Below are 22,635 nucleotides of genomic sequence, written 5' to 3'. Positions count from 1 at the left end.
GTCATTGTTGGTGCCTGGCACTACTGTGGACTGATGGACAGGCACTCCAGTCCACTTCTGCATGCCCTTATCTCACAGGGCAGGGAGGACATAAGTCCGGAGAGCCTGTCCCTGTCAGTTCCATCTGGTAGGTACAGCGGTGGTGCGGACGAGTGACATCCAGAGCTGACTCTCCTCTCCACAACATGGGGAGGATGCTTGTTTGTATGAGGAGGCACACAGGGTTCCTTTACTGTTCTGTCAGCCTAAGGTCGAAGGAGCATTGGGAGCCCAGCTTTTCTGATTTGCCATTTTGCAGGTGCCACTCTTCCCCTGCCCCCCCAGACAAGGTTTCTCTTTGTAGCCCTGGCAGTCCTAGAAATCACTCTGTAAACCAGGCCTCGAACTCACAGAGATCCACCTGCCTCTGCCTCCCAAGTGCTGGAATTGAAGGCGTGCCCCACCACCACTGGGCTGAGATTCCCCTCTTTAAAGCACATTTTAGTACTTAGCTCCTGGTCGCCTCATTTCTTGCCTCTTCTCTACAGGCTCTGATGTGACGGTACAACTGGACACAGCTGAGCTCAGGCTTGTATTCCAACTACCTTTTGGCTCACACACCAGATTGTTCCTCCAGGAAGTTGCCAGAGCCTGTCCAGGTAGGTAAGAGCCAGGTTTCCAGGGAAGGCTGCGTTGGCTGGAGGTACTGACCTACCCTCTCCATAGCTGACTTTCCAAACCCACTGGGTTCATACACCACAATTTCTGCACCATCTCAAGGCTGCTGGCATGGAGTCACAGTGTCCAGGGCTGCCAGCCAACTATTGGATTTGCTTTTCCTTTTTGAGATGGGGGTCTTGCTTCCAAGTCCTGGTCCTGCCTCAGCCCCCATCCTGAATGTTATGATTACAGGCATGTGTCATCACACCTGGCCAGCATGTGTTTTGCTGTTTAGGGTTTCCGAACCTAAGCGTTAACTGGGCTGTGACTCTGAGGATATGGGGCTTCTTCCAAGTTAGCTGGGAGGCCCAAAGTCTCTGTATCCAAAGCTACAACCAAGGGAAGTCTGTCAAATGTATTCTGCCCTTAAACCCTGCTCTGTTCCCCACTTCAGCTGAAAAAAAAAAAAAGTCTAGCTTTGGGCGAGCAGAGAGAAGTTAGTGGCCATTTGACAGAATTTGTTTAGATGGGAGGTCAGCCAGGCAAACGGAAGACAGTTTGTATACAGAGCAGAGGCCCAGGGACAGCATATGCAAATTCATGCTGCCAGGTGCTGGGGCTCAGGGGCTCACCCAGTGCCATTAGGGAGGGGTGCCTTTAAAGCTACCATCTTGTCTCTGCAGGGGTGTGTGGAGGCTTTGTCTCCTGTTAGAACTGCCTCTGGGGCTTGACCTGGCTCCAAGCATCTCACTAGATGTGCCAGGAAGGTGACTGGCTTTGGAGGCAAATTGGCTGTGGGGTAAAAGGAAATCAGGTCAAGAATTATGGAGCCTTGAGTGGTTAAGGAGTTTAGGTGTTATTCTATAAGCAGGGAAACTTGACCTCTAAATCGTATAATAATAAAGATAATTAATTTATGAATTTTAGTAGTGGTTGTAGGCAGGGGTAATAATAATAATTCAAGTTGGACATCCCTAACATGGAAATACCAAACTGGAAATCCCCCAAAATCTGATTTTTTGTTTGTTTGTTTGCTTTGTTTTTTTTTGAGACAGGGTTTCTCTGTGTAGCCCTGGCTGTCCTGGACTGCTCTGTAGACCAGGCTGGCCTTGAACTCACAGAGTCTGCCTGCCTCTGCCTCCTGAGTGCTGGTGTGCAGCACTGTGACTGGCTCAAACTATTTTTTTAAAGAGAGGATCTTATGTAGCCCAGGCTGTCTCAAACCTGCCATACAGCGGAGGATGACATTGAACCCTGATCCTTCTGCCTCTACCTCTCAGATGCTAAGGGTACAGGCCCAAACTTACTTAGTTTTCTTTAGGCGGGGTCTCACATAGACGAGCTTTGAACTCATTGTGTAACCAAGGGTGACCTTAAACTCCTGATCCTCATATCTCTACCTCTCGAGTGCTAGGGTTACAGGTGCCTGGGGTTTATAGTGCTGGGGATCAAAACCGGGCCTCATGCAGGCTAGAGTAGTACTCTCCTGAAATTCAGTTCCATCCCTTTCATTGTTACTTTGTTGTTGTTGTTTTTCAAGAGACATGGTTTCTCTGTGTAACAGCCCTAGCTGTCCTGGAACTTGTTCTGTAGACCAGGCTGGCCTTAAACTCACAGAGATCCACCTGCCTCTGCTGGCTGAGTGTTGGGACTAAAGCCATGTGCCACTACCACCAGGCAAAATCCAGAATTTTTAGATTGCCAACATTGTACTGCAAATGGAAAATACTGCATCATGAAATTCTGTTTTAGGCCAAGATTATTAAATATTGAATATAGCCGGGCGGTGGTGGCGCACGCCTTTAATCCCAGCACTTGGGAGGCAGAGTCAGGCGGATCTCTGTGAGTTCGAGGCCAGCCTGGGCTACCAAGTGAGTTCCAGGAAAAGGCGCAAAGCTACACAGAGAAACCCTGTCTCGAAAAACCAAAAAAAAAAAAAAAATATTGAATATAATCACCTCAATCTATGTGTGTAAGGTATACGTGAGGTATGCATGAATTTTGCATTTAGACTTGGATTCCCTTTCTAAGGTTGTCAGCATGTCCCAAATATCCCAGCATCTGAATTCTGAATCCCTTCTTGTCCCAAGGAAGTGGAGTAAGAGAAAGTCAACCTGTTAAGGCAAAAAGCAGGGCTCTGCAGCTACACAGCCCTTGAGTCTGACCCGTCCTTCACTGTGTGCAAGCTCTCTCACATCTCTAAATCCTCATTCCTCCTCCTCCTCCTCCTCCTCTTCCTCCTCCTGTTTCTCCTCCCCCTTCTCCTCCTCCTCCTTCTTCTTCCTCCTCCTTCTCCCCCTTCTCCTCCTCCTTCTTTTTCCTTCTCCTCCTCCTTCTCCTCCTTCTTCTTCCTCCTTCTCCTCCTTCTCCTCTTCCTCTTCTTCTCCTTCCCTCCCTCCCTCCCTCCCTCCCTCTATCCTTCCTTCCTCTTCCCCTTCCTCTTTTGGGGGAGGTTTGAACAGAGTGGCTCTCTATAGACCAGGCTGGCATCAAAGTCACAGAGATATTCCTGCCTCGGACTCCCCGGTTTTGGGATTAAAAATGTGTGCTACCACTCCAGGCTTGTTTTTGTAGTCTACTGTATCTTTCTCACCGGGGTTGTGGGAATAAAAAGAAATAACATCTGTGAAAATGGCTAGTACACAGTCCCCTCTCTATACATGTCTAAAGTTTTTTAAGACAGGGTTTCTCTGTGTAACAGCCCTGGCTGTCTTGGAACTCATTCTGTAGACCAGGCTGGCCTTGAACTCAAAGAGATCTTCCTGCTTCCACCTCCCAAGTGCTGGGATTACAGGCATGTGTCATCACCACCTGGCTTAGACTCTTTTCTAAAACAGTTAATCCTTATCATAACCTTACAGGGTTATGATAATATAATAAGGTGCTATCAGCATGTCTATTATATAGATGAAGGAACTCAGGCTTAGTGAGGGCAAGTGCCCTGCCTGCCTATACGACCAGCAAGCTAGTAAACAGTGAGTGCATCCTAGGTGAGACCAGGACTGGCTAGATGTCCCTGGATCCTGAGGCTGTGCTCCAGGGCTTCCTTGGCCTGTGCCTTCCTTTCCATGTAAAGTGGTCGGAGAAAGCTCCCTGGAGGAGGTGATGTTGAAGGCCAGACTATAAGAAAGAGCGAGCATTTTTCCCCCAGTGAGACAAAAGGAAGGGAAAGAGCAGTGGGACTCGGGGAGGAGCAATTGTGGGACTGAACTTGGACTGGTGTGGAGAGAGCTGAGCCAGGAGAAGCCAGCAAAGGGCAGCTCATGTAGAGTAACAAAGTACAGAGGAGCTTGGACTCTGCCCTGTAGCTTGTGGAGAGACCTTAGTTTCCAAACGTTCCCAGTAAGATTTGCAAGCTTGAGAAGCTCCTCTGGCAACAGGTATGGAAGGCAGCAAGAACCTGCAGCAGGGAAAGCAGTAGAACAACAAGCAGGTATGTGCCACCATGGTTCAGGCATAAAGAATGAGGCTTGGGGGCAGGAGAGTGGGCTCAGCAGTTAAGAGCACTGGCTGCTCTTGTAGAGGCCCTGGGTATGATTCCCAGTACCCACAAGGCAGCTTGAACTCCAGTTCTAGGGGACCTGACGCCCTCTTCTGGCCTCCTTGGGTACCAGCATTTGCATACTACACATGTATAGATGCAGGCAAAACATTCATTCACATAAAATAAATTGATTTTTTAAAAATGAGGCTTAGACCAGGGACATGGCCATGGGACTGGGGAAGAAAGGACAGAGAGAGAGACAGAGAGACAGAGAGACAGAGAGACAGAGAGAGAGAGAGAGGAAATCATTCAGATGAGATCAAAGGTACCTTGGGGCCGTGAGTTTGGGTTGTGTTGACAACTTTATCCCAACTGATTAGGACAGTGCCCGTACTTAGATATGAAATATTTGCTGAGTAGATGAAGAGAGTATGGTATTATTACCTGTGGTCAGAGTCTGGGCTGCCTGTTTCCAGGTTCTTGGCCTCTTATCCAAAGAATTGAAAAGAAGGGCTCACACAGATTTGCAAAAGAAGCAACCTAACTTCAGCAAAGCAAAGGTGTAGTGGAAGTTACAGAGGAAGACACTGTCAAGATTGACAGGGGCTGCCTGAGTGAGGGTGCTCAAGGGTCCTGGGCTACAGCCTAGTGTACGAAGGAATTTGCTACCAAGGGGTATAGTTTGGTGGTCCTCTATTTTGATTTGTGGGTTGTCATACATTCATTTTTTACTGTGTGTACCCCTTCCCATAATGTCTCTGATTTTAATCATAAGCATTCCCAATTATTCATAGGCATAAGAAGGTAAATAGAGAATTTTGTCTAAAAGATTACTAAAGGACACAATTTTGCCTTACTGTTGATGCACCCAAACTAATTCAGGCTGGGTCAGGCCTTCTATTCTTCATACACAGATCCACTGGGAAGAGGATGGAATAGAAAACTGTCTAAATTTGATTGCTACCAGAGGTGGGGAAACTAACACTGTTGTTCAGAGGTGGGAGTATGTGTTGCCCATACAGGTAGGAGGTTCAGGTGGTTCTGAGGTTGCTAGGTGCATTTTTCATAGAGGTGTGTGTGTGTGTGTGTGTGTATGTGTGTGTGTGTGTGTGTGTGTGTGTGTGTGTGTGTGCATGGTATGTGCAAGTGAAGGAATTAGGAAGCCAAATGAATTATTACAAGTGTGTGTGTGTGTGTGTATGTATGAGACAGACAGTCAGACAGACAGAGACAGACACAGAAAGTGAGAGACTGATTTTTTTGTTTGTTTGTTTTTCGAGACAAGGTTTCCCTGTGTAGCTTTGGAACCTGTCCTGGAACTCACTCTGTAGCCCAGGCTGGCCTCGAACTCACAGAGATCCACCTGCCTCTGCCTCCCGTGTGCTGGGATTAAAGGCGTGCGCCACCACCGACTGATTGGTTAAGGATATGTTACTTTAGGCTTGAGTGTCTGTCCTGCAGATCTCTTACTCTCTTGCTCGTTCTTTCCTTGGGGGTCCACACCGTGGCTGGGGTAACCAGCAGGAAGTTATGCACTAACTCTTGTTTCTCTGACCATTAAGACAGTGCTTCCTTAGGAAGGAACCTGGGTGACAGGGACAGACCTTTGGCTGTCCACCAGCCAACACTTGGGCTTTACATATGAAGGGATTAGGGTCCAGGATGAGGCTCCAAGTGAAGGAACCAGGCTGTCCTCATTAATCCTCTCTGGGTAAGGCAGTGTCTTGGCCAAGAAACAATAGGTAAAGAAAGGAATGAGCTCATGTTAACTGAGTAACTACTGTAGGTTAGACATTTTTCTAGCTATCTAGATAATGCAAAACAAACCATGATGATCTTTTTTCATCTGTGGAGCAATAGTAGTAAGGAGTAGATGTCCCGTTTTATTGATGACCCAAATTTTAGGACAAAAACCCCGGATCTGGTAACCCTAATAGTCTAGTCTTGCCCACTGACCCCAATTTTGCAATTAAAGAGACTAGTAATGGCCAGGTATGGTGGTACACACTTTTAATCCCAGCACTCAGGAGGCAGAAGCAGGTGGACCTCTGTGAGTTCAAGGCCAGCCTGGTTTACATAGCCAGTTCCAGGACAGCTAGAGCTATACAGTGAGTCCCTGTTTCAACAAAGTAAAACACATCTTACAAATACTTTTTTTTAAAGTCGTGTATAAGCTGACACAGAACATGTAAAAAACTTAACCTGAGACCATTCATGAGCTGAAGTAACAAGGCAGCTTTGGACACTAAGGCCTGCAGAATGCCACAACTTCAGTTCAGACCCCAGCTCGGCCACTTCCTGTATGTGAATGTGGGTGGCTCTTTCACTTCTTCAGGCATTCGTTTTATGGTCTGTTCGAAGGAAAGGGAGAGATAAACTTCCCTTATCTAATAACCTAGGGGTATTGTGAGAGTCAGTTGAGGCTGGATATGGGTTGGTACTAAGTACCACTGAAAATAATTTGAAAGCAGTGTCTGGCCATGCCGCAGCCCAAGACTTGAGCTGAGGGCTCCTCAGTATGAGGTCCTTGCAAACCCAATTCAGTTGGATCTGGTTCATGCAGTTCTACAAGTTGAGCAGGCAGGACAAGAAGGGTTTAGCAAGAAGGGTTAATGCCAGGGCTTGGGGGTGAGACCTGGGTTTGAGTCAGAGGCAACAGTTGCTCAGGAACTTCTGCAGAGGAGGGGTGCCAAAAGAGTTAGGAGTATCAGAAGGTTGCCTTGGTATTTCTGTAGACAAGATTTCACTATATTGCCCAGGCTGGCCTGGAATTCACAGTCTTCCTGACTCAGCTTCCTAAGTGCTGAGATTACATGAGTGTAGTCTAGGCTGGTCCTTAACTTCCGATCCTTCCACTACTGTGTTCTGAGTTCTGGGACTACAGATATGTCCCCACCACCACCAGTTTTATGTGGTGCTGGGTATTGAACCCACAGCTTGGTGCATGCTAGACAAGCAGTCTACCCAGCTACATCGCCAGACCCCCAGAGGTCTTCTTCTTCTTTTTTTTTTTTTTTTTCGAGACAGGGTCTCTCTGTGTAGTTTTGGTGCCTGTCCTGGATCTCGCTCTGTAGACCAGGCTGGCCTTGAATTCACAGAGATCTGCCTGGCTCTGCCTCCCTAGTGCTGGGATTAAAGGCATGCGCCACCGGCGCCCGGCCAGAGAGCTTGTCTTAATAGCATATTTCATTACATATGATATACAGCTTACTTCTGGGTTATCAGCAGAGGCCAGGAAGTTGCAGGTGGAGGATGGAGGTAGTTAAGTCCCCCAACCCATTTTCTAGTGTAGGCATCCGGTTAAGTCTCCAATTTACCACTCACTTTGTGACCTTGCATCTAGCCTTTCTGAATTTAGTTGCCTCCTCTATAAAATTAGGATAATAGTTCCCTACCTAATAAAGTTTGTTGGATAATGACGCAGTCCTGCTTTGGCAGAGCACTTCACTTCCATTAATTGCATTTGGGTTTCTGATCCACGCTGGGCAAGAGGAAAGCAGGCTTGGAGAGTCTCCACCACATAGTCTTACAGAAGTGCAGCGGGCTTTTCAAACCCGTGCCTCAGTCTGTGCTCCATTGTCCCTGCCACAGGTTTTGACCCTGAGACGCGGGATCCCGAGTTCCGGTGGCTGTCTAGACACAGGTGTGCAGAGGCAGATGTCCAGCCGCCGAAACCGCGCGAGTGGAACTCGGACCCGGGTACCCAGAGCGGGTTCACGCCCATTGGAGGAGGCAGGTATCAGTCTGGGAATGCACGGCGAGGATTGGAGGATGTCTTGCTTCAGGGGCCCTTGCTACATTCTGCTTTGGGGGCGGAGCCACGGAGGAGTCGGAATTTCTATTGGCGGAGGAGGCGCAGGGGGGCGGGCCTGAGGAAGGACGGAGAGCGCGCGGCGGGCGGCGGGATGAAGCGCTTGAGGAAGCAGACTGGGAAATGTCGGCGGGCGGCGGCTCTCGGGAACGCGACTGTGCAGGTCGGGCGGTCGCTGCGGAGCGGGGCCGCGGTGTCGGGTCTTCGGGAGGACTGGCGGGTCGGCCGATGGCCGTGTGGGGCGAAGGTCAAGGTCTTGGCGGTCGGCGAGGCGGGGATGCTGAGGCTCAAGTTCTGCTGGGAAGTTACTCTCCGCCCGGCGTGGGGGCGACAGGCCGGTGATCCGCGGGTACCCGGGAATCCTGAGGCCCAGGGGTTAGGGGAGTCCCGTTGGTGGCCGGGTGCGTGACCTCCGGCTGCTTGTTACCTCTCTCGGCGTTTCGGTTTCTCCAGCCGAGGTAGTTCCTCCGTCCCGGCCTTGGGAGGGTGGCGAGTGTCTGTGGGGGTGTGCGCGACTGTGACAGAGCTGTCCCCGAAGGAGATGTGGTCTCTGCTGGCGCTCTGTGGGCTCCACCGCCGCTCGGACAGGGTGGCCTGTGCACGTAGCTGGAGCGCAGGAGAGCCCTGGCTGCTGTGAGACTGGAGGCCCTCAGGGACGAGGTTACAGGTGAACCCAGCTAGGCTTTTGCCATTTGTCCCTTGGTGGATCATGTACGGTACAAAGGCTGATTGTTGAACACGATATTGCCCTTTGCAGAGGCAGAGAGAGGCTCGGGGCTGAGATTTGGGTCAGCCCTGTGATTTAGGGCTCTCTGGTGTTTGTTTTTCCCAAGGTGTTGTCCATGAAGCCGCAGGCTCCTGAGGGCTTTGGCGCAATCCCCAGTACCCATTTCTATTACTCCTGTCGGTCCTTTGCTAGCGATGAAAGTCTGTCAAGTAGCCTTGTCAAGTATGGGCCGGGACGTTTGCAATTACAAGGCTTGGAAAGTATGAAGAGTGGGGCGAGGTGACACGTTGGGCAAGTGTTTGTAAAACGAGAGGAAACTAGGCAGCATAGGACTTCCTCCGTCCTTCCTTCCTCGAAACCACCACAAGATGCCCACGAAGCCCCTGATGGCACAGATAGTGTGCGTCTTTCTGGGGCTTATCTCAAAGTTCACTTGTGCAGCTGTCGATTCGGTTTCCATGACCTTCTGGTTTGTGGTACTGGGACCGGTGCGTGTTTAAGATTAACATCCTCTTCTCGTCCTTCACAAGAGGCTGCCAGAAACTCAGTTAAGTGGAGAACAGGCCTGGTGGCCGCACAAAGAGGTGGGTCCTGGCTTCTGCCCACATGCCGGGACTGGGCTATTGGGAGTTCTTTGGGCCTCCAGTAGAGAGATATAGAGCATGAGAAATCAGGCCAGCCAGCTCTGGAGTTATCTGCCTCAGGGTGAGAAATGTGCACTGGTGGCAGAAGCATTCATTTCTCTTCACAAAGGGAAAAACTGGCCACATGATGGAGAGGAATTACTGTCAAGATTTTGCTTTGACTTTTAATTCAAAAGATTCATCCCCATCAGAATACCCAACAGTATGTGAGATTACGTGAGTAGCTGCTAGGTTGCTGCTGTTGAAATTGGAAAGAATGGTACCCAACCAAGCCCGCATTTCTGTTTGGGCCGTCTCTGATTCCAGAGTTGCTTCTTTGAAGAGATGGCAGGAACCCTTTGGGCCACCTCTGGATGCACCAGTAGATTCGGCCGCAGTGGAAACAAGTAGTGGGTTTTGATTCTTCCCATCTGTAGACCATCAAAATACCCACTTCCCCAAAACCTGGGGAACTAACCCAAGGCAAAATGCTGCCTCCCAGTGCTGTTTGCAGCCAGGTGTGGTAGCAGATGCCTGGGATCCCAGCACTTGGCAGGTGGAAGCAGGACTAGGAGTTTAGAGTCATCTTAGGTATACCGGTGAGCTCAAGGCCAGTGTCAGATGGGCTCCATGGAATGAGACACCATTAAAACTATTAAAACAACAACAAAAACAGCTATACTTCAGGAGCTGACATTCTGATGGAGAAAGGTCTAGTGTATACATAGAGCTGAGGGGGCAAAGGGTCAATCTAGCAGCAGTATGGTCCTTGTAGGGTAAACGAGGTCATCTTGAAGGTCTATGTGTTTTGGGGGCAAAGTGGATCTAATTTTCATCCCATCCCTTGGCCTTGTTAGAGGAAGATCTCACTTTCGTGCCCCCCCCCCCCCAAAAAAAAACCTCCTTTCTTTGATTTGTCTCAGCTGAATTCGAGTGCCAAGTTGAGGCTGGGGGGATGGTTCAACGAGTAAAGTGCTCACCTTGCAAGTACAAGGACCTGAGTTCATATCCCTGGGTCCCGTGTAGAGCCAGGTAGCATATCGTGGGCATCTGTAATCCGAGGGTTCCTGTGGTGAGGTAGGGAGGTGGAGACAGGAGACTCTGGGAGCTCCAAGGCCACCGACCCTGCTGTATTCAGGGATGAAGGAGGGACTTTGTTCCAAACAAAGTGGAAGATGAGGATTGCAAATACACATGCAAACTCACCACTCAGAGATTTAAACGAGAGAGTTCCAGGGCGACTTGGTGGGGCTGTAGTAGGAAAAAGAGATGGAGCTAGTTTCTGATTAGGTCTGTGTCTTCAGCATGTCAGAGGTGTCTCGGTGCTGGGCTGTGGTATGGAATCACAGTGGCCGATGCTCTTGGTTTCCAGAGCATTATGGTCTTGTTTTGGCTTTAGACTGGTCCCTGTTTCATCAGACAGTAGCTGTTCTGCTTCATTGCTTATTTTATTGCTCTTAACTTTGGGATGCTCTTTCCTTCCTTAATAAGAAGAGTGTGGCTTGGGAGAAATGCCTCGTTATTGCTCTCTGGCAACCAAGGGCCTCTTAACTCATGCAGCTCCACTGGGGATACCGTATGGGGCTCAGTACCATCTGAGTCATTTTGTAAAAAGTTCACTAGCATTTCAGTCTGGGTTCATGGCAGAGACGTGGACTTGTATTCTGGAGGATTCAGAGCTATACATGGGAAAGGAGACAGCTGAAGTCCCGTGGGGTAATTCAACAAGAACAGGAGCTGGGGTCCAGCAAAATGGCACATTAGGTTAAGGCACTTGCCGCCAAGCCTGATGACCCGAGTTTGACCCCTGGAACTTATATGGTAGAAGGAGAGAACTGACTCCCACGAATTGCCCTCTGCCTGCCACACCTGCACCATGGCATGCATGTGCCCACTCACATCACACACCTGTATCCACACACAAATTCATAACAAATAAAGGAACAAGTGTAATTTTAAAAACCAACAAAGTGGTAATAACTAATTTTGGTGTTTTGAAGCAAGTTCTTTTTCTTCTAGCTGATTCAAACGAAGTTAGGCAGCTTTGTAGTAGTGTGTGTGTGTGTGTGTGTGTGTGTGTGTGTTTGGAGGCCATAGTTCACCTCAGTTGTTGTTTCCCAAGAGTCATCCATCCATCTTGTTTTTGGAGACAGGGTCTGGTTATAAAGTCCCAGGAATCCTCCTGTCTCTGCCTCCCCAGTCCTGGGATTACAGGTGAAAGCCATCACGCCTGGCTTTTTTTTTTTGTTTGTTTGTTTTTCGAGACAGGGTTTCTCTGTGTAGCTTTGCGCCTTTCCTGGAACTCGCTTTGGAGACCAGGCTGGCCTCGAACTCACAGAGATCCGCCTGGCTCTGCCTCCCGAGTGCTGGGGTTAAAGGCGTGCGCCACCACCGCCCGGCATACGCCTGGCTTTTTATGTGGCTGCTGGGGGTCAAACTTGGGTCCCTATGCTTCTGCAGCAAACACCCTACTGGCTGAGCTCTCTCTCTAGCTCTGTAACCAAATTCTCACTGAATTGTGTTATGAATATTTTCCCCTGGACCCAGGAAGCAAAGCACTAAACTCTGCCTGGCCTGTGAAAGGAAGTGACTGCTATTTATATCTCAGGGTAGCGTAAAGGGTAACCTAGATTACCAGAGTCAGAGCCAGAGAGAATGGTAAGAAAAATAGCCTGTGGGTTGCTTTTCTGTTGCTTTCATCTGGCTTTGTCTGTATTAATAAGTAAAACCTGTGTGACCAATATATTCTTTCACTGTGGAGCAGATGAATTTGCCTTTTGTTTATCTTTGAGGTGGAAATACTGCCCATCGTGTCCGTTGCATAGGAAGTTCTTCAGGCTCCTAAGCAAACTGATTTATTTTGAGTCACTTGTTTCTTTAAACAAAACGGTACTCACTTTTCTTCCTTTTGTTGTTTCTGTCTCCATTTTTCTTCCTTGTCCCATTCAAACTCTTGTTTCTACAACAGGCAACCCTCCTTAATAACTCTTTTCTTAAGAAAATAGTTGGTTTTGGAACTCTGCAATGTCTTGTCTGGAACAAGAGAGGTGCCCCACTCGATTAGGAGTGGAGCTTTATACAGACATCCTTGGGGCCTGACAGTTCAGGAAGAGGGAGGCATCACTATTTACTAGAGGAAGGACAGTGTTGGGGCATAGGAACTGATCTGTGTGTGTGTGTGTGTGTGTGTGTGTGTGTGTGTGTGTGTGTGTGTGTGTGTTTTGTTGTTGTTGTTGCCTCAAACACATAGTAACAACAACAAAAACACAAAAAGAAAAATAACTGAGCGGGCGGCGGCGGCGGCGGCGGCGGCGGCGGCGGCGGCGGCGGCGGCGGCGGCGGCGGCGGCGGCAGTGGCGCACGCCTTTAAGCCCAGCATTCAGGAGGCAGAGGCAGGTGGATCTCTGTGAGTTCTCAGCCAGCCTGGTCTACAGAGAGTTCCTGGACAGTCAGGGCTGTTACACAGAGAAACCCAATAAGAACAACATAGCTGGGCATGGTAGCACATGCCAGTATGTGCAAGTCCTGAATCCTCAGCACTAGAAAAAAGAGTGAAAAAATACTTTTCATAATTTTGTAGACCTTACACATGATCCATATATGAACTGGAGCTAGCATATGTAACAGGGAAGAGGCATTCATTCTTGGTATTTTGATAAGGATTTAAGCAAAGTATGTGTCTCAATGTCCTGGATATTTTAAAAATGAAAAACTGTTGCTTCTTGGTACACCACTAGTAACCTGTCTTAATTGTCCTTTTCTTTCTTTCTTTTTCCTTTGTGTGTGTGTGTGTGTGTGTGTGTGTGTACATATGTGGGGGTTTACAGATGCCTTTGTAGGTGTGTGGAGGCTGGAAGAGGGAGTGAGGTGCCCACCTCCATCGCTTTCTGCCTCATTCCCTGAGTCAAGAGCTCTCAGTGAACCTGGTGCTTCACTGTTCTCCGCTGGGCTGGTGGCCATTGAGTCCCAGCAGTCTTCTTGTGCCCCCAGACCCTTCTTGCCAGTGCTGGGCTCACAACACACACAGCCATGCTTTGTATGTCTTTTTCTGGGGTGTGAGGATGTAAACTCAGGTCCTCATGCTCCCCCCCCCCCCCCCCCCCCCCGTTTGTCCAGTAATCGCTCTTACCTACTGAGCCATTTCCTCCCCAGCCCCTTGACTGCCATTCTTACATCGGTGAAATTGCTTCCTTGAAGGAGGAGTGCTTTCTTACTTGGGTCCTTTTGCTTGGGAAACAGATGCTGCATATGCCTATCCACAAGAGCTTAGGCCCCGGCCGTGTCTTGAGCCTATCCAGGAGTGGTTTCTTCTGTGAGAACTGCACATCCTTTCTGCCGTAGCCTTCCAAGTCCTGGATTGCAAGTGATGTAGTGAACTGCTGACTCAGCTAAGTTTCTGCCCACTCCTCTCTCTCCTTCCTTTTTTTCCTGGGCTTCATATAGCCCAGGCTAGCCTTGAGCTCCTGAGGGTGTCTGTGAATTCCTGCTTCTCTTGCTTATACCTCCCACATGCTGGGGTGGCAGGCTTTGACATCCTGCCTGCTGTCACAGTCTCTCCTCCTGTTTCTTTTCTTTCAGTGCAGCCACTGAAGGCCACGGTCATTTTATTTTATTGTTGTGTTTTTCTTTATCAGACAGAAATCTCACCTTATAGCCCAGGCTGACCCCTAACTCACTTAGTAGCATAGGCTGGCTTTGAACTCATGGCAAATTGGCCTCGGCTTCCAGCATGCCGGGATTAAAGGCATGTGCTACTATGTCCCATATCCTGTGGTCATCTTGATTCTGCTCTCTCACATCTGTTAAGCAAATTTTGTCTTTTTTTTTTTTTTTTTGAGTGCAGCATTGCCTCTGTCTACTCACATGTCAAAATCCCCACAGTACAAGATCAGTCCTTTTTTTTTTTTCCCCAATTTTTTGAAATAACATTCCTCAGTGTAGCCCTGGCCATCCTGGAATTCTCTCTACAAACCAGGCTGGCCTACAACTCAGAGATCCTCCTGCCTCTGCCTCCTGAGTGCTGGGATTAAAGGTGTGCGCCGCGCGCGCGCGCGCGGCCCCCCCCCCCCCCCCCCCCCCCCCCCCCCCCCCCCCCCCCCCGTGTTCGTTTGAGTTCATTCTTACCTAGACAATTGAAGTGGCCCCTTATTAGTCTTCCCCCACCTAATTCCTTCCTTCCTTCTTTCCTGCCTTCCTTTCTCTCTCTCTCTCTCTCTCTCTGTTCTGGGCATCAGGCCTCTAGTACCTTGCTCATGCTAGACAGTTGTTCTTCTACTGAGCCACACCCCCAGCCCCCAAGCCCTTCTACCTGTACTTAAATTTCTCTCTCCCTCTGGGATCTCCTTAAAGCACACCTTGTATCACATCCCACTCTGTGTCTGAGAGTGAGTATTGCTCCACACCCCAGTGCCTATGGAATAAAGTTCAGGTCCCTTAGTGTGACGTTCAGGTCCTACTCGGCTTCACCACAGCCAGCCTCTCTAGTTTCATCCGCACTGTGACTCAACCTTTATTCACCTCAAATGTTGTTTATTGTTTTTTTGGTAAAGCCCTGTACTTTTTCACTTCTTCATTGACTTGACATTTTTTTTTTTTTTTGAGACAGGGTCTTCACTATATAGCTCTTGCTGTCCTTGAAGTTATAGAGACCCACCTGCCTCTTCTACCTCCCAGTGCTTCGATTAAACGCATGTTTTACCATGACCAGCTAAGCGGCAATTTTTGTTTGTTTGTTTTTCAAGACAGGGTTTCTCTGTGTAGCCCCAGCTGTCCTGGAACTCACTCTGTAGACCAGGTGGGCCTTGAACTCACAGAGATCCGCCTGCCTCTGCCTCTTGGTGCTGGGATTAAAGGTGTGTGCCAACACAACATGGTGTGAGGCTGCATTTTTGAAAAATTTATGTGTGTGTGTGTGTGTGTGTGTGTGTGTGTGTGTGTACGTGTACGTGTGTGGGGCAAGTCTGGAGGTCAGAGGACAATTTGGTTCTCTCCTTCCACCATTCAGATCCTGGGATTAGCCTCAGATCAGCGGGCTCAGCAACCAGAGCCATCTCTCCAGCCCTGGCTCCGTTTTTGTAAACTTGAACGTGCTGTTCTTGGCATTTTGCATCAGTAGGTGCTCAAAAGAAAGTCTCTGTGAGCCAGCCAGGTGTGGCTCGTGCCCGTGATTGTAGCACTCGGGAAGTAGAGGCAGGAAGAAGTCCAGCTGAGCTACCCGAGGCCCCTTCTCAAAGGGGGAACAATCCGCCTTTGGTTGAGCCGAGGAAAGTGTACAAATTGTAGTCTTCACAGGCAGCATGCGCCCCCGCCTTCTGTGAACCGCTCTGCCCCTCCTTCCCCGCTTCTTGGCTTGTTCTTCCCACTTCTCTCTCAGCTTTATCAGCAGACCAGAGAGAGGTCACAGAAGCCTGCTGAAGAGAGCCGGGAGGCGCAGTCAAGCCACCTCTAACAGCCCATCACCACTGACCTGCTCTTGTCAAGGGATTGTACCGGAGTTTCTCTTTAAAAGCTTGGCTGGTTGTTTTTGTTCTTCTTTAACTATTACATTTGTACAGGGTACCAACCAGGTTTTGAATTCGGGACTCAGGGTGCAAAATGTGGCTTTTAGACTTGAGTCCCTACTCCCCAGGGGTCCCTGACTTCTTAAATATTTTAATCTTGATTTCCTGTGTCCATCTCCAAGTGCTGAGATTACTGGCACGTACCACCAGACCTGGTTTTGTGGCACTTTTTTTAAGGACACAAGATACTGGTAAATGTTAACAAAGTGGACAAAACCAAATGATTGAAGCATAGTTATTTGACTTAGGACAGCATAGGAGGACTTTCAGGAAGGCTGAGTGCAGACCTGGGCACCTACCCTGCCTGAGGAAAGCTGCAAACACCTAAGCCGCTCATGGTGGCGACACCTTTAATCCCAGCACTCGGGGCAGAGGCAGGGGGATCTCTGTGAGTTCGAGACCAGCCTGGTCTACCCTAGAGTTCTAAGACAGCCAGGGGATACATAGATCCTGACTCAAAAAAGACAAAACGAGACCCAAACAAACAAACAAAGCCCATAACTGTTTGGATTGGTGGCCAGGCTCAAAGGTAACAAAGGGTTCTTCCACTCTTCGTAATGCAAGGTGCCCTACGTTATAAAGTCCACTCGAGAATTCTTTGCCTTGTGTGCTGGGTACTATGTAAACACTTAGTTTTCCTTTGTGTAAGAATAAGACTCAAAGCCTGGCATGGTGGCAGAAGAATTGGGAGTTCAAGGCCAACCTGCAACTAGAAATAATCATATTAAGTGGAATTATGTCATTCTGAGGCAAACAAATGTTGGGGGCTGGGACATAGCTCAGTACTTAAAGAGCTTGCCGCATGAGCACGAGTTGGATCTCGGGCACTCACATAGATCTGGGTTGATGGTATGCCCTTGTAATTCCAGTGCTGGGGAGACAGAAGCAGAGGATCCCGGGGGCTCACTAGCCAATCCGGCCTAATCCACAGACTCCAGGTCATTGAGAGACCCTATCTCAAAAAGCACACACGTGAGCATCATACACACATGAAGTATTACATGGTTTTTTCCCCTCATTTGTGCTTTCTAGGTTTATATGAAGCTATAAAATCATATGTGTATAGATGATCTTCAAGTAGATGTGAAACCATCTAGGGGAAGGGAGAGGACGAATGGGGAGGGAGGGGAAGGAAGGAGGGGAGTGGGCATTGGGGTGTGTGTGCTCAAAGTGCATCCTATACTTTCCGGGAGATGGCCTTATGTAACCCAGAATAATATAATAAAATAATTAATTAAAAAAATGTCCTCTTATCCTCTAAAGAAGAAGAAGAAAGGGAGGTCCAAGGCTTGTGTGGCGTTCAAAGTCTTAACATTTGGCTCAGAATGTATCACAGTTCTTATTTGCAGTTGTAATTTATTAAGCAAGTGCTGTGATCTATGGACTCTAATACTATGCTGTAAAAGTTCTAGGAGACAGGTGTGGTGTGCATACTTGTGAGGTGGAGGCTGGAGGATCAGGAGTTCAAGGCCATCCTCAGCTATGTAGAGAGTTCATGAGTTTGAGGCCAGTCTCCCATCCACCATGAGCCCCCGTCTCATACAACAAGAAGAATTTTGGAGTATGTTAAGTCTTGTTTTTGTTTCTTTTTAATCAACACGACAAAATCCCAGAGGAAAATAACTTCAAGTGGGCCAGGAGCTGGCTCGGTGTTAAGAGTACTTGCTGCTCTTGTAGAGGACCTGGGTTCAGTTCCCAGCACTCGTGTTGGCAGTTCACAACCAGCCATAACTCCTGTTCCAGGGGACTCAATGCATTCTTCTGGCCACTGAGGATGCTCACACACATGTGCACCTACATACATGCCTGCACGTGCATGTACACACACATACACACACACACACACACACACACACACACACAGATTTATCTTGGCTCATGGTTTCAGAGATTCAGTTCACAGTCATCTGTCTCCATTCCTTTTTTTTTTTTAAAAGGTATATTTAACGGATATGGGTACTTCGTCTGCATGTCTGCCTGTACACCAGAAAAGGGCATCAGATCCTGTTATTGTGAGCTATCATGTGGGTGCTGGGAATTGAACTCAGGACCCCTGGAAGAACAGTCATTGCTCCAGTCCCCTCCCCACTTTTTCTCCTCTCTGTTTTTTTTTTTTTTTTCCACAATTCTATTTGCTTTAGACTTCTGGTAAAGCAGAACTGGAAGAACATGGTCAAAGAAAGCCGCTCACTCCCTGTCATCCAGGGAGCAGCAGAGGGGGTGAATGGAGAGAGGGAAAGGGCCTGGGGCAAGATGCACCCTATGCCAGAAGAGGGTGTCTGATCTGTTGGAGATAGAGTTGTAGGTGGTTGTGAGCTGCGTCTTTACCCTGATCCTCTATAAGAGTCTGATGTAGGTGAGTAAACTGAGGTTCTCTGCAAGAGCAGCAAGGACTCTTAGCCACTGAGCCATCTCCAGCCCGTAAGGCATATAGTCCAATACTTTATTGTGACAGGACATTCCATCAAGCAGTGTGGGATTAGTAGTAATAGAGGAGGGGGAAAAGAGCAGAGCCAAACTTCCGAGTGTCTACTGTGTACCAGACATTGTGCTCTTTATTTTGAGACAGGGTCTTACTCTGTAGCCTGTTCTGGTCTGGGGGACACTGTGACTCCAGGGCTGGCTTTGAAGAGTCCTCCCGCCACAGCCTCCTGTGTGCTGTGGTTACAGGTATGAGGCATCATGGCTGTGCATTTGCTGATCATTCGGCTTCTTTGTAAATACGATCACTCTAGTACCATTTTACAAATGAGGAAACAAATTTAGTGCTTGAGGTTTTATATTATGTAATGGATGCAGCCAGTAAACTATCCAGCTGTATTTATTCCAAAACCTAAGGTTTTCCCTGAAGTCCTGTCTCTAAAAGTGCCAAACAAGGCCCTCTGAACTTACAGAGACACCTATTGAAGACTCTGGGGGTGAGCAGGGCTTCGTGAAAGGGGAGGCAGGAGTCGAGGCTGGGTTCTACAGGCGAGGTGGCCAGAAAGTAGGAGAGGCTTCAGGGTGGAAGAAGGAGTGAGGGGGGCGTGGGTGGGAACCTGTCCTGGTAGATTGAGATGTCTGGTGGTGAATTAATGAGGGAGAGTGAAACCAGTATGCAAAGGGCTTTGGGTGCCAGTTGAACCAGTTTTGGCCTTAACCTGCAGGCATCGTCTAACCCTGAAAGTTTTGGAACAGAAAGATGAAATCAGAGTTTCATGTGGCCAAGACCAGAGACTCCATTAGGCAAGGAGAAGTGGGAGGACCTCTTAGGCTCTTGTGGCAGCAAATGAGGAGGTGATAGCCTGGCTGCAGAGCAGCAGCTGTGAGAATGAAGAGACACTTGGCTGACTCCCTCGGGAGGCCCCACAAGAAGGGTGAGTGGATGGCAGGATTGCAGAGCTGAGATCAGAGTGATGGAGGCTGCTGCTGACTGCAGGGAGAGCTCAGGGAGAGAGCAGAGAGTGGGACCACAGTTTGACCTGGGACCCACCCAAGTGTAGAGCATCCTGTGGGGACTCTAAGGAGACAGGAGGGCTGAGCTGGATGGCCCCTGCTTACAGTGAACCCTGATGTCTGGCCGTCCCCAGAGGAGGGACCAGGTCCAAATCTGCACCGATAGTTCTGATAGCTACCAGCTGTATGTGCTAGTAGCTTATATAAAGTGAAATTTAAAATTGAGTTTCTCATTTGCTGTAGTCACATTTTAGGTGTTTAGTGTAGTTAATGGCCACACTATTGGACAGGGCATCTATAGTATAAAACATTCTGTCCTCAAAAGTTTTTTTTTTTTTTTTGCCCTGAGACAGGGTCTTACTATATAGCCCTGGCTAGACTGGAGCTCACTATGTAGACCTGACTGGCCTAAAACTCAAAGATCTACCCGCCTTTGCTTCCTGAGTCCTAGGATTAAAGGTATGTATCAACATGTTCAATTTGTTTTTGTTTTTTTTTTAATATTAATTTATGTGTGTGGGGGTGGGTATGGTGTGTCAGTGTGCCTGTAGAGGTCAGAGGACAACATTATGGAGTCAGTTCTCTCCTTCTACCTGTATATGGGTCCCAGGGATTGAACTCAGGTCATCAGGCTTGTATGGTGAGTGCTTTACCCATCTGAGCCATCTTACAAGCCCAGAATAGGGTATTTTGATTCGGGTTTAAGTTTACATGAATTTACTTTCCTATGAAAGCCCAGACTCCACATGAGTGGTAGGCCCGGCATCAAGTGTTTGAAACAGGCCTTGGGGCCTCGTCTGTCATCCTCATTTTGTAGTTTGGGGCCTTCTCCAGGCCTCATTTGACTTCTAGAGCACCTGGGCTGCTGAGTGAAGGATGGCTTCAAGTTAACTATGGAAAAAGACATACCGTAGGAGGAAAATGCGGTTGATTTTCTTCAGCCGAGGAAACAGAGGCTGCAGGTTAGATAGCTTGTTCTAGGTCACACACAGTCAGAGGCAGTTGAACCTAAGTTTCTGACTCTAAAGCCTGTGTCTTTATGGAAGAAGAAAACCACAGATTAGGGCTGGAGATGTGGCGCAATGGTGGGGCGCTTGCCTCATGTGCACACAGCCAGAGGTTTGACCCACAGCCCTGTGTCAACTGACTGGCCAGAGGGGCACACACCTGTCGCCACAGCTGTCAGTGGGTGAAGGCAAGATGATCAGAAGTTCAAAGTCATTCTCTTCTACGTAGTGAGTTTATGACTAGCCTAGACTACATGAGGCCCACTGCAAAAATAAAACCAAAACAAAATGAAAAAGAAAGCAGAAATAAGCAAAAAGAGAAACATCAGCACAGTGAAATGACCATTATTAGATATTTGCTGTGTACCCTTCCAGATTTTCTTTCTTTTTTTGTTTTCTTTTTTAAATTAATTTAGTAATTATTTTATGTGAATTGGTGTTTTGCCTATAAAAGGGTGCCTCTTTTTTTTTAGATTTATGTATTTTTTTTTAATGTACATTGGGGTTTTTTCTGCATGTATGTTTGTGTGAGGATGTCAGATCCCCTGAAACTGGGTTTATAGATAGTTGTGAGCTGCCATGTGGGTGCTGGGAATTGAACCTGGGTCCTTTGGAAGAACAGCCAACCACTGAGTCATCTCTTCAGCCCCCAGATTTTCTTTACGTTTATAGATCTTTATTTTCTGATACTTTAAACAATTCCTGGCTGGCTGTGATGATGCACATCTTTAATCCCAGCACTTGCTCAGGAGGTAGAGGCAGGTAGATATTTAAGTTTGAGGCTAGCCTGGTCTGTTTACTGAGCTCCAGACCAGACAGGGCTACATAGAGAAACCTTGTCTCAGAAAACAATAACAACAAACTCGAAAAACCCTGAAGCTGTATAATGTATAAAGAAAAATTTAAAAAATGGGCTATGAGTTTGAAAGAGAGAAGGAAAAGGGGTTGTGTGGGAAGGTTTGGAGAGAGGAAAGGGATGGGGGAAATGGTATAATTATACTTTTTAGTTAAAATTATTTTTAGATGTTTCTTCTTACAATTTTGGAGGCTAAAGGTCCAAGTTTGTTCACGGTGTGTGGTAGTGTGTGTGGAAGAGGCCACACTGTGAAGCCAGAAGGATTTAAGGACTAGGGTTTTTGTTTTGTTTTGTTACCCACCCCCCACCCCCCCAGGTAGGGTTTCTCTGTGCAGCCCTGCCTGTCCTGGAACTCTCTTTGTAGATCAGACTGTCCTTGAACTCACAGAGATCTCACTGCCTGGAGGGTTGTTCTTTCTGTAAGGACTTGCTATTGAGGTGACTAACTGGTGTCCACAGAAACAACCTTAATCTCTCCTGAGACTAGCATCCCCAGTTGACCAGATCACCTCAGAGCCTCAGCTTTTAGAGGTTCCACTACCACTCAGCATTGCTAACTGAAGACTAACCTTCCAGAGAAGCCTTGTGGACAAGCTGCATCCAAACCGTAGCGATATGCATGTGTTGTGTACACATGGGTGTTGGTTATGCCGTATGTGTGAACATAGATTCACAATCCTTTCTAGCACATGGTGATATAGCCGGCCACACTCATCACCACCATCTTCAATGTTTCATCAGCGCTTCTAACTCCCCAAAGCTTTGAGGGCTGTAAAGAAGTTTTGTTTGGCTCGAGCTAGATTTGGCAGTGAAACTTCCTTTTACCGATATGAGTCTATTTATAGACTTTATTTATCCAAGTGTTGCTATTCATAAGTTGTACTATGCCTCACTTCTACTGGGAGTTTTACCGCAATGGTGTAGGTAATGTCTCATCATCCTAGAGTGCCCCAAATTCTGAGTTCCAATATACACTGGGCTTGGAGGTTTTGAAGCCAGGTTCTGTGGGTCTGTGTTTGGCTATACTGCTATTTGGGCTAAGAAGAAGCTTTAAAAGGCAACATTATCTGTTAGGCAAGGTTTGTGTGGGAAGATTGTTGGTTTTTGTTGTTCTTTTTTTAAGATGTGAATTCAGAGTCAGAATTTTAAAAAAAGAAAAAAACATTCTATACTTCTCCACACCCAGATCAAGCTGAATGCAGTTGTTAGGACTGACCAATTTAGGTAGGCTGTCAGTAGGAAATGACTCCAAGTGTAGGCATGACAGGTAGTCATCAGGAATGCATTCAGAGATCACCCCTGAGAAATGGCCCCAATGAGGAGAAGATTGAGACTGTTTTGTTTAGTATTCATTATCAACTGCCAAGTATGCAGCAGCACTTGTTATGGCAAGCCTGGGATGCAGGACAAGAGTCCCATGTCCTCTCCCGAGACGCCTGTGGTCTGGCTGGAGAGGCGAGACATCTAAGACCCCTGAGCCATTTAGGGCTCTG

At 47.9% G+C, this 22,635-nt stretch overlaps 1 protein-coding gene across 1 annotated transcript in view; it reads left to right on the top strand.

The window, feature by feature from the left end:
• Inpp5b (inositol polyphosphate-5-phosphatase B) overlaps positions 1-22,635 on the top strand; it is a 68,322-nt gene that overhangs the window by 6,101 nt on the left and 39,586 nt on the right. The window contains 4 exon segments of the mRNA XM_052716556.1: positions 528-638; positions 7,715-7,905; positions 7,907-7,933; positions 7,935-8,097. Of these exon segments, the coding sequence (XP_052572516.1) occupies positions 528-638; positions 7,715-7,905; positions 7,907-7,933; positions 7,935-8,097 (492 nt within the window).

Source organism: Peromyscus californicus, unplaced genomic scaffold (assembly GCF_007827085.1).
Source record: "Peromyscus californicus insignis strain IS unplaced genomic scaffold, ASM782708v3 Scaffold_5__1_contigs__length_169319896, whole genome shotgun sequence".
Taxonomy (NCBI): domain Eukaryota; kingdom Metazoa; phylum Chordata; class Mammalia; order Rodentia; family Cricetidae; genus Peromyscus; species Peromyscus californicus.
The sequence above is the reverse complement of the archived record's forward strand: the minus strand, read 5'-3'. Positions and strand labels throughout refer to the sequence as shown.